This window comes from Lytechinus pictus, chromosome 11 (genome assembly GCF_037042905.1).
Source record: "Lytechinus pictus isolate F3 Inbred chromosome 11, Lp3.0, whole genome shotgun sequence".
Lineage (NCBI taxonomy): Eukaryota > Metazoa > Echinodermata > Echinoidea > Temnopleuroida > Toxopneustidae > Lytechinus > Lytechinus pictus.
Window position 1 is genome coordinate 33,344,647 of NC_087255.1, and position 12,408 is coordinate 33,357,054.

Below are 12,408 nucleotides of genomic sequence, written 5' to 3' on the forward strand. Positions count from 1 at the left end.
TCAACAGTTTTGTGTGAAATTTCAAAATGTCATATTTTTCTGATTTACATCAAATGTTTATGAAATATTTAATTTTATCCTACATGTAGTTTGGTTCTTCTCTTTTTATTCAAATCAACTTTTTGTTTGAGTGGACTTGACTTTCATTGCTGTTTTTTTTTTTTTTACAATTATACATACAGGTCCTTTTTTTTTTACCTGAAACAAACAGAAATTGAAAAAATGATAGAAATTTTGCAAAAATGACAAGAGAGAGAGTAATTCTGACATCTTCATGGCATTTTAAAATGCCAATTATCTGGTATTTCATTCAAAATATCATACAAATTAAAATCATTTCCTGTTACAGTGAAAATTAATTCCGGGGGGGGGGGGGGGGGTTAAATTCATATTTTGTATATGATGCATTGCAAATAAAATATACACGAAATCATATATTTACAATCTACATTTCATCTTTCATGGATAAAGAAATTTCAGTTCTGGATAACAAAATAAACAAAACAGAAATCAATTCAGTTGGATGAAGAACTAAAGCCAATACATCCACTTTGGATAGCGCCATCTCAAGACCTGCACTTCTATATGGCCTTTGTGTGTAATGTGTATGGAACACTGCATTGGAAATAACACATTTTCACTTTAGTGGTAGAGAAACGGAGGTATACACAATGCTTAGCAAGATGCCATACATGATATCGCCCAGCATTTGTGTTTTAATATGTTTCATGTTTATCTTGCTTTTAAAAGCAGATTCATTCCTAGGTCCCGTGTAGTCTATATTTGACATGGTGTCTACCTTGTAAATGACAATACCCCCCCCCCCCACCTGCCTCAACATTAACAAAGTTTAAAACAATATATTCAAATATGTGAACTGTACATGTACATGTATGATAAAAAGGTATTAGATTACACCAAGAAAATGGGGGACAAAATATCAAAAAATCAAATTCATTTGCGATGCATTTAAAATTAAAAAAAATTACAAATTAATAGAGAATAAACTTTTAAAGGTCAAGTCCACCTCTGAAAAATGTTAATTTGAATCAATAGAGAAAAATCAGACAAGCACAATGCTGAAAATTTCATCAAAATCGGATGTAAAATAAGAAAGTTATGACATTTCAAAGTTTCGCTTATTTTTAACAAAATAGTTATATGAACGAGCCAGTTACATCCAAATGAGAGAGTCAATGATGTCACTCACTCACTATTTCTTTTGTTTTTTATTGTTTGAATTATACAATATTTCAATTTTTACGAATTTGATGATTAGGACCTCCTTGCCTGAAACACAAAATGTTAAAATAATGGAATTCCATGTGTTCAGGGAGGAATGAAACTTCATTTCACATGAGAAAATCAAAATATTTCATATTTCATATAATAAAATACAAAAGAAATAGTGAGTGAGTGATGTCATAATTTCCCCCATTTGCATACCGACCGAGATGTACATATAACTGTTTTGTGAAATGAAGCAAAACTTTAAAATATCAAAACTTTCTTATTTTACATCCGATTTTGATGAAATTTTCAGTGTTATGCTTGTTGAACTTTTCTCTTTTTATTCAAATCAAGTTTTTGTTGGGGTGGACTTGTCCTTTAAGGGACGAATGGTGGCATACATGTACTGTACACATAATCTATGTCATGTATAAACTGCAATACACATGAAATTCGTCATCAGTTTTCAAAATGTTTCCACAGTTGATATTACTTGCGAATTCTCTTTAAATGTGAATTCTCTCTGGACAGCATTAGTGGGGAAGTTTTTTTTACATGTTTCCTGTGCAGGACCAGGGGCAGGTTAATGTACAGGGAAGACATTTGTTTCTCTTGGCTTCATCTAATACACACAGTGAATATACATTCATTATTAAAAAAACAAACAGTGTCTTGTACAGTAGTAGTAGGAGAAAGCAAAAACATTATTCATGTGCTAATCAAAGCAACACCACACTTAAAGGGGAATCCAGCCTTGGCCATTAAATGTTCTGTTGGGAAGGAGAAAAAAATTAAACAGAATGGTGAAAGTTTGAAAGAAATCGGACAAGCAATAAGAAAGTTACAGCTGCTTTAAAATTGAGATCACTAATACTATGTAGGTTTCAAATTGGCAACTGGGTAAGTAAATTATGACAAGGGGCAAGGACAACTTTCCCATAGGCCATGTACTTTATTATCAGGGATTTGTGGTTTTCTCCGAAGTACCCATTCCCCTGGGGCAGTAATCTAAATATAACCCAGGTAGTATATTGTTTTATGTCCTCATGAAAGAAAAATATAATTTGAAATAAAACTTTTGGGAAAAATGAAATTTTAGCCATAATATGTATTGGAGTACATGGACGAGTAGTCCTTGCCTTACATCACTATCACATCCCATATGCGGCCAATTTGAAGTCTCCATGGGTATAGTGATTACCAATATTTACAACTTTTGACAATTCATAACTTTCTTGTTGTTTGTCCAATATTGTTCAAACTTTCACCGATCAACTTGTTTGATTTTTCTTTTCCTTATAAAATCAAGTTTTTATTTGGGTTGGATTCCCCTTTAACAAAAAGTAGAGAAAAGGTCCCTCTTTGTTCCTGCCAGGACTGACTGTCAAGAAACAATTATATTCTACTTGACGATAGCCTATCTACAAACATCATTTCATTTTCCTAGAGAGTGTTTGACAAATATCTAAGTGGGATTAAAAATCACACTTAATCCCAGTTGTATACAGTATAATATACATAAGTAAATAACTAAGTCACGTTATTCTTTGTGAAACACCACCCTGTTCATATTTCCTCTAGTTGATGTGCATCGGATAATCTTGATCATAGCATGGATCCATTTCCTTTATCAGAATTTCCTGCTGCTGGGGATGGGTCAAATATCATGCTTTCGTCCATGTTTAATAAATCCTGTAAAGTGATATTCTGATTTTCACCATGATTGCTATGCATGGTCCTTATCTTACTCTGTGAGGTTCTACCATTTGCCTTATCCTTGTCTTCTACAGTACTGTCCGATATGCTTTCAACGATTGCTTTCTCTTTCTCATCCTGAGACTTCCTGACATGGCTACTACTGCTATGGTGCCGACTTCGCTTGTCTTTCTTTCTACTTTTAGAATCCTTGTCTCGACTTCTCTTGTGCTTATGTTTGGAGCTTTTCTTCTTGTGGTGCTTTTGTTTGTGCTTGTGTCTTTTGCTCACATGCGAATCTCCTTCTTTGCTTGAATGATCATCATCCAGCCTATGCTTAAGCACAGGTGATCTTGAAGCTTTAGATGTACCCACATGAGTGGCACTAGAATTGTCTTTCTTTGATGAATGTGGAGCATGACTGTCTTGGTGTGAAAGTCTGCTGAAGGTGCTAGAAGTACTGCCATAACGACTGCCATATCGTGAACTGAATTTGCTGTCATCACTGAAGAAATCCATGGAACGCCCTCTACTCCTACTTCTGCTTCTTCTATAGTCTTCATCTCTGTAATATCTTGATCTGTTCCTGGACCACTCTCTTGATCTACTCCTACTCCTGCTCCTGCTTCGTCGCCATCTTCTTTCATCTCGCAAAGGTCTAGGATGGGTTCTGGAATTGTCTAGTGATCTGCTGTCTTCTCCGTACCTTTTTGAGTGTGTCGATCGAGACCTGGATCTTGATCGTCGGTACCTAGAGTTAGAAAGATCATCATGTCTAGTCTCATAGTACAGACTCCACTTGCTTTCCTCTTCTCTTGCTTTACGGAAAAGCTCATTTGGACTGCGGGAACGCTGGCGCTTCGATGAAGATTTGTACCGAGAATCGTAGTGCGATGTGGAAGGGCCATCTCTGTCATCAACAGTATCTCTGCGTCTCTTGTAGTAGCCATCATGTCTGGATTTGTTGTAGTAACTTTCATCTGAGTCTGTTGACCAGGTACTAGCTCTACTTGAAGCATGCAAGCTCCTGGTATGTTTTGTCTTCTGTTTCCTCTTTCCACCGGCTTTCTCTTCTATGTGGTTTCTTTTGGGTGCAGACTTTTCCTTGTTTCTACTTAGCTTTCCTTTTGTTCCTTTTTCCTGTTGATCATCTGATAAGTCATCAGATATAGTTATGAAAGCAATAGGAGTGCGCAGATGGAATGGTTTTTGATAACCAACAATCTCCACACTACCACTACTGTCCTCACCATCGTCAGACTTTTTCCTACCACTGGCACTGTCATGCTCTTGCTTGATCTGCAGACTTCCTGACAGAGTTACACCAGAAGGGCCAGGTTGATCAAGGTCTCGGCTTGCAGGTGGCTCAGGGTTATGTGTATCTGCAAGGTTATAACTTGCAGATGGACCAGTCACACTTGTAGAAGAAGATGGCCCAGGTAAGTGATGACCAAGAGAGGCAGATTGTGAACTTCCACCAGGTAGGACAAACAGATTGCTCTCAGTGTCATCATCATCTGAAATGACAATTACTTCGTTATTGGAATGGTTGTTCTCGCTCTCCTCACTACTACTATTCTCTTGTGCTACAAGGGGATGCTGAGGTCGGAGTGTGGCAGTGAATTGAGGATTCTCAGGACGAAAGTCATATTGGGCCATCTGGTCATAGGTGTCCATGTCATGAGGTGATCTTGCAAAGCTGGTGAATTCGTGAATGAAGTGTTCAGTGCGTCCATAGAGGAATGGCCTCAAGTGGTTGTGGAATTCCTCTGATTGAATGTCAACGTTTGGAAGCAGTGATAGAATGTACTGGGTCATGAACCTGACATGCTGGTCATTCCCATTGAAAAGTACACCAAGGTCTCTCCTAAGCCATGGGATAAGACGATGTGTAACAGCCTGGCTCTCACGGAAAAACTGAGGAGAAGTGTCCCTGAACCTTGTGAATCTATTGGCTGCGATATGATGAACCCGCAAGCCAGCGGCGTAGATCAGTTGACGGCGCTGGCGGGCCTCATTTTCACGGTGGATCCGCTCTGCCAACCTGGCCTGACGACTAAAGAGTTGATCCATCCTTGTCTCCCATGCTGATCTTCTGTTGTTTGCTAAGGTGGTATGGTAGCGAAAACGAGCACCATTATGATCCAATTCCAAAGATCCATTTTCAGTGGGTGGTAGCATGTACTGGTCATAGACATCACTTGAAACTACATTGTGAATGATGGATTTGAAAGGAGTTTTGCATAGAGGGCATGTTGACTTCACCTTGGCCCATTCTCGTATACACTGGAAACAGAACCGATGAAAGCAGCCATCAGAAAAGGATTTGTCTTTGAATTTTCCAAGGCAAATAGAGCAGCATTGGTCAGGTGAACCTGATCGGGATGAGGCATCACTGTCAGTTGGAGCAAGCTCTGCCTCATTGCTGATGCCTTTAGAGGAAGATTCATTCAAGGCTTTCTGCAGACCTCTCTGCACATTGGTTCCATCCATAGTAGCAGACCTTTAGCACATCATATGCACCTGCCTGTAGAGGAGATAAAACAATATACAACATTAAATTAATGAGGTCAAATAATCAAAATAAAACTAGAGATACCGGTAGATGGATTCTTGACTGGAGTAAGTCCAAAATCTTTATCAATATTGGTTCATTTTTTGCCCATTCAGCAAACTTTTTGATCAATTCTTGCTCATACATGTATTTACTCATTTACTCTCCACTATCTACCCCAAGAAAAAGTTAATTTTGAATAAAAAGAGAAAAATCCAACAAGCATAACACTGAAAATTTCATAAAATTTCATAAAAACCCAGTCTCTCTCTCTTTCCCTCCCTCTCTATCTCTCTCCCCTCCCGATTTCTCTTTATGCTACCTCCCCAGTGCCACGTGTTTGAATCTTTATTGTTACGACCATTTGGATCTACATCCACATATTTTTGCCATTTCATGACAATGTTGTATACTGTACTGATCAGTAAATTATGTATTATTCCGATCTCTCTTCTCCTTCCCTTTACCGCTTTTTCTTCTATTTCTTCCACTCCCTCCCCTTCTCCCCCTCTCTCTTCCTCGATCCCATCTATCTAATGCCTTTTTTGTTTCTTTCTCTCACTCTTCCCCTCTCTTACTATTTTTCCCCTCTATTTTTCTCTATCTCTCACTATCTCTCTATCTTACTGTGTACCATGTGAATGCATTCATCGTTGTTTGAATTTATTTGTATTGTATTTTAGATATTTAATGTTATAATCGTTATGTTAATCTATCAAACAGTAATAATAATGTATTATGATCGTAATGTATAATGTACTCTGATTTATGTATCATGTAATAATGTAAATGTAACCTGCCGGCCAACCTGATAGGTTGCCGGGCCTGGTTTTTGTTATGCTTGATCTTTAATAAAGACATGATGTACTACTACTACTAGATATAAAATAAGAAAGTTATGACATTTTAAAGTTTCATTCAATTTTACAAAACAGTTATATGCATATCCGGGTCGGTATGCAAAAGAGGAGACTGATGACATCATCCACTCACTATTTCTTTTGTATTCTATTACATGAAATACGGAATATTCTAATTTTCTCCTCATTGTCAAGTGAAACAACGATTAATTCCTCCCTGAACATGTGGAATTATCATTGTTTAATACTATATGTTTCAGTCAAGTTGGTCCTTATTGTCAAATCTAAAATGAAATACTGTATAATTCAAATAATAATAATATACAGTTCTTGTATAGCGCATATCACAATTATGAATAATGTCTCTATGCACTTCCAAAGGACTTGGATATTATTACCCCAGCTGTAGCTTGGCAGATTACAGCGCACACGCATTTCAAGGAATAAATTCCTGCCAGGTACCCATTCACCTCACCTGGGTTGAGTGCAGCACAATGTGGATAAACAATAAAAAACAAAAGAAATACCGGTAGTGAGTGATGGAAATGATCGACTGACTCACCTACTTGTGCATATCACTGTTTTATAAAAAATAAGCGAAACTTGAAAATGTCATAACTTTCTTATTTTACATCCGATTTTGATGAAATTTTCAGCATTTTGCTAGTTTGATTTTTCTCTATTTATTCGAATCAACATTTTTCTGGGGTGGACTTGACCTTTACACAGTGGTAAATCGTCCATAGACGGTGTACAACGGATGGACCGTCTCAGCTCAGCGAATCGGAGACCGCTGATTGGTCAATTGCGCAGATCTGGTCATGACTACGTGGTCGCCAAAATAATTCCCTCGGACTGCGTGCGAAAGTATCGATAGCAATAACGATATCCGGTCACATTGTCTACGCGGGAAATGGTCTTGGTTTGCGATCGGATCGCTCCAGTATCGATCGAAAATTATCGAGACTCTGCAATTTCATATTCACGCGACGCTCCGTAACCGGGAAATCAATTGACTTTGAGCACGTTGCGATAGACTCTACAAACTCCAACGAACGCGATGCCATATCGACGCTAATTCGTAAGATTTTGACGGAAAAGCAAGAAGTAATCGAAATTCGCTTACCTGTGCGGTATCGGTGAGAAAATAGATCCTCCGAGAATACCTTTCATAATTCATATAAAATATAGGAAAGTGAAATTCTAGGTAGATTTTGGTACGAGGTGATAGAGAATTGCACACTTGTTTTGATGGAATAAAGTGTGGGGCAATGGAAGGCTTGCACTGCACATGCTTACTATATTTTCATTCATAAATTTGCTCTCGGCAGTGGCTGGATGACGTCCACTCACACAAGCATGCGAGGTTAGTTGTACTAACCTCGCACAACGCATGTCATTTCATAATGAATTTTGACGTTTTCATTCATCACACGAATGTGAGAGAATGACACATGCCAAAATCTTCACAATATACTAAATTTATTCATCTAAATCTGTTTATTGAATTAATTTTTAAAATATGCTCCAAAATATTCATAAAAAGGGATTTAAAACGCTTACCTTCAAATCTCAGCCAAGATACTCCGTCCGATCCTTAATACTGCGGTGGAAATTACGCAAACAACAATCGAAATGCGAATTTTTCTTATCGAACAGTCTAGATTCATGTCGCCGGCGCATAATAGGAAATTGTACCAAAAAAATCAACAGGCATCTCACGTATAATCGCTGATGGCGCTACATCATAAAATAACGCTGAACAGCGAAAAAAATGCGGAGCGCCTAGAACGCAACCAGCAGTACAACATCTCAACCTCTGCTCATTTCTTTTTGCACGGACACATAAAATCTCGACCTACCCATCACTTTTCTCACTATTTTCTCCTCCCTTTTATTTTCCATTAATTTTTCTTTCGTTCACTTTTTTTCTGTCCTCTTTTTCCTTCTATTTTTTTTTCTCGTCTCACCGCTTTTCCTCATCCCCCAGCCCCCGACGCCCACGCAGATTCGCAAACAATATCAAGTGTACTGTTAGGCAAGGGCGGAAATCTCTCCAAAGGTAGCCGGGACCAGGGGCTGGAAAATTTGACAAGAAAAAAACAAACAAACAAAAACAAAAAAGAAGGTTTATCACCCCAAAAAGAAGGTCATCTTGACCAAAAGAAATTTGATAAGCAAACAAGCAAAAAAAAAGGGCACCCCAAAAGTAAGATCGTCTCTTCCAAAATACATATTTTATTTCGATTTTGAATGAAAAGACCCAAAATAGTAGGGGGATGACATTTCATAATGTGTCCCCCTACTATTCTAGGTGAGGGGGACATGTCCCCCTGGAATTTGCGCCCCTGTGGGTGGGGGGTGTTGCGCCTCCCTTTCGGAATCATTATGGAAGAGTGTAAATACTCGCTGTGATTTCGATCTCATACCTATAAAAAAAAATAGAACAGCTACGCCTTGAACACAGGCCAAAATGCCTAACGATTTCTCCGCGGCATTAACAACTATCGTAAAGGGCGCTCCATTTATCAATAAAGATGGACGTATAGCTGTCTATGGCGACAAAATTTGCCGCAAATATTTACGAAGAATTGTGAGAAATGGTCTGAAAATGCAACAAAAGAACCGGTGAGTACCGATTAAACATTATCAATTTATTTAATAGAACATATTTCATGACTACAATTCAACAATTTCTAGATAATATTGCTTAGTTCTAAGCTAGGGCGGCCCAAATGCGCGTGAGTGGAGTCCCAGTTTATTAGCACGGGTAAGTATTGGGGTGTCACCTAGAGTGACGGCTGCCAGCCGCGCCGTCTATCACTCCTAGTACCAATGAGGTCCAAACATTAACATGTATGGACCTCATAGGCGACAATGCGTTAAAAACAGGTTAGAACTTCTAAACGTACTGTTTCCTGCACCCAAGTATGATATTACTCCCAAAATATGAGTTTTGTCCTCGTTTGTTTATCATTTATTAAAAGATTGCCCATTAAATATATTCCTATTCCTAATTTGAATTTAATAAAATAAAGGGAAACTTACATTTGAGTCATTTTTCGATCTTTTTTTGGCAGTCAGTCCGGTCACCGTCGAGTGCGATCAAAGCGGTATGAAGCTGATTTTCAGATCACGTGATACGTGTGGTCATCACCTGATCAATCGACTATCCTTTTTTAAAGACCGCAACAATTATAAATTTTATTATAAAATATATATAGAATGAATAATTGCATGATATTATATATATTTCTACAATTAAAAATATTTTGTGATATGAATTTAATATTTGACGTAAAAATCGCTATTTAACAAAATATTTATTAAAAATAAAAAATCAAACAAAATAAAAACGCCTTGGACACAGTGCAAAAAACCTAACAATTTGGCCGCGTTCTTAACAACTATCGTAAGGGGCGCTCTATTTATAAATAAAGTTGCATATGTAGCTGTCTACCGCGACAGGAACCACTCCTAGTACCAATGAGGTCCAACATTACATGTATGGACCTCATAGGCGACATCAGTAGTATTTTTGGTTAGAAATCTCTGAGAACAGGATATTTATATATTATATCACAAGTACAAGCTATATTCCTTTCTCTTATTTAAATTATAATTTTATAGTGTAAATGCATCGTTAGCAACAACAAAAAAATGAAAGAAATGAAGGGGAACTTACATTTTCACGGCTTTTTCCTGATTTTCTGGGCAGCTGCTCTTCTCTTCTGACTCGCGATCGAAGCTGATATGAAGATCACGTGATTCGCGTTCTCGTCAGCTGATCGGTTGGTTATTCTTTTCGTCAGACGTTAATAATATATATTTTATAATGCTAGCATTCATCGCTAATTTAGGTGAAAGAGATTGAAGTTAAACAGCGCCAGGTCGGAATCATAATTATTTTGGAAGAGTGTATTTATACACTCGATCTCATACCTGACGTAGACGGCGCTATTCAACAAATGCACAATCTTCAATATAAAAAATAATACAGAAAGAACGCCTTGAACACAGGCCAAAATGCCTAACGATTTCTCCGCGGCATTAACAACTATCGTAAAGGGCGCTCCATTTATCAATAAAGATGGATGCTAAGCTGTCTATGGCGACAAAATTTGCCGCAAAAGAATTGTGAGAAATGGTCTGAAAATGCAACAAAAGAACCGGTGAGTACCGATTAAACATTATCAATTTATTTAACCCTTTAGCACCTGAACCACCCGAGACCGCCCTTCCTATTACACACTGAACCGCCCTTAACCGCCCGTACGTTTTCTTTGCGCTATAGTATCTCTTGTCTATGATTTACCGTGGTAATATTGCGTGTGCATACCGTATAGGTTGGCTGCTACATAGATCTGCTTAGAAAAGTGTATGCTCCTATTAAGTATAATAGAGAAAACCCGATTGACGTGCATCGGTGTGTAGCAAGTTCCAGACTGTTGCGCAGTCGATCTCAGCAAAGATGGCTGCGTCCATGTCTCGGAAAACCACTTACTTCGCCGAAGAAGCTCGTTGGATATCACACAGAGTGACATCTAGATGTGTGTTGGAATTAATATTTGACATATTTGATTCAAGATCTGGCGAAAACTTTAGTATTCTGTCAGTGATACTTTACATTTTTTTGAAGGCGTGGGACTGGGGCGGCTGAAACCCGAACTTTTTGTTTTTTTTTCTTCTCGCTCTGCAAACGATTGTCAAAGGTCAATATTCGTACATCTGATTGAACTTTGCCATGTACCATTCTATTCAACAGGTCCTATGCTACAAAATAAATATAACTTGTAATGAACAAAAGTAAATTTATAAAAAAATATTTCAATTTGTTTGGAACAATGCCTACTTATTACCAGTTTTATTGTTTCCTCCAGTGAGTAGTTGCCATTATGCATAGGAATCTGTAGGTGCTAGAGGGTTAATAGAACATATTTAATGACTACAATTCCACAATTTCTAGATAATATTGCTTAGTTCTAAGCTAGGGCGGCCCAAATGCGCCTGAGTGGAGTCCCAGTTTATTAGCACGGGTAAGTATTGGGGGGTCGCCTAGAGTGACAGGAACAGCCGCAGAATTGAAGCCAGAAGCGTGGGAAATTGCCAGAAAATTCAAGAAAAGAACCGGTGAGTACCGATTTAACAGTACTAATTTATTAAGTAACATTTATTGAATCATTACAAGATTTATTTTTTAGTAAAACAAAGCTTAGTTCTAAGCTAGGGCGGCCCAAATGCGCGTGAGTGGAGTCCCAGTTTATTAGCACGGGTAAGTATTGGGGTGTCGCCTAGAGTGCCGTCTATCTAGGTGTACTTGACCTTTAAGCTTAAGTTTGATAATGTGCACAGACAAGCATGACAAGGAACCACCTTCTGGTGGCCCAGCTCCTTTGCCTGCCTTGGCTTCATCACTGCTTTGCCTGCTGCTTTACACTTGACTTGCAGCTGCAGTGCAGTAATTGGATTGAATTTTAATGAGCAGGGCAAAGAAACACTAACACAAACAACATAAGATGGGACTGAAGTGAATAATACAAATACATCCAGCTAAACACAATCGCATCCCACAGACTTTTGACAATTTTCTTTAAAGAATCACAAAAATCTTTATTCTAAGAAGCTTACCTGTTAGATCAATATATACCTTCAGGAAATCAAGCTTAAGACATGCCTTTTCCCATCTGCAAAAGGACAGCAGGAGAGCAATTTGTAGGGTATTCTTGCGTTGTGTCAAGTACAAACTGCTGGCCAGTGAATATATAATTTCATGACGTCATGCTACGTTACTATACGGGGGTGGGGTCTAGACAGATAAGCAATTTTTTTTTAGTGGGCCAGAACATCTCAGAATTAGATATTAGACCTTTATTTTTGTTTGTTTCAAGTAAACGGCAACCCCCCCCTCTACCATCGCACCAACTAGATATGAATATGAAATATAAGAGAGGAAACGGGTTTTGCGGCATTGGTTATCTGCGAGACAAAGAAGATATGCCTCTTTTCCCGCAGAGTCGCGAATCATGATTGCGGGGGCCATCCTGGGGTGGGGTGCTGTAAGGTTGGTAG

At 38.2% G+C, this 12,408-nt stretch overlaps 1 protein-coding gene across 1 annotated transcript; it reads right to left on the reverse strand.

The window, feature by feature from the left end:
- Positions 1 to 363: 363 nt before the first annotated feature.
- Positions 364 to 12,117, reverse strand: LOC129271221 (E3 ubiquitin-protein ligase Topors-like). Its single transcript, XM_054908601.2, has 2 exons — positions 11,968 to 12,117; positions 364 to 5,452 (listed from the first exon to the last, which is right to left on the reverse strand). The coding sequence occupies exon 2, from the start codon at positions 5,416 to 5,418 to the stop codon at positions 2,836 to 2,838; it is 2,583 nt and encodes an 860-aa protein (XP_054764576.2). The 5' UTR covers positions 5,419 to 5,452; positions 11,968 to 12,117; the 3' UTR covers positions 364 to 2,835.
- Positions 12,118 to 12,408: the final 291 nt, after the last annotated feature.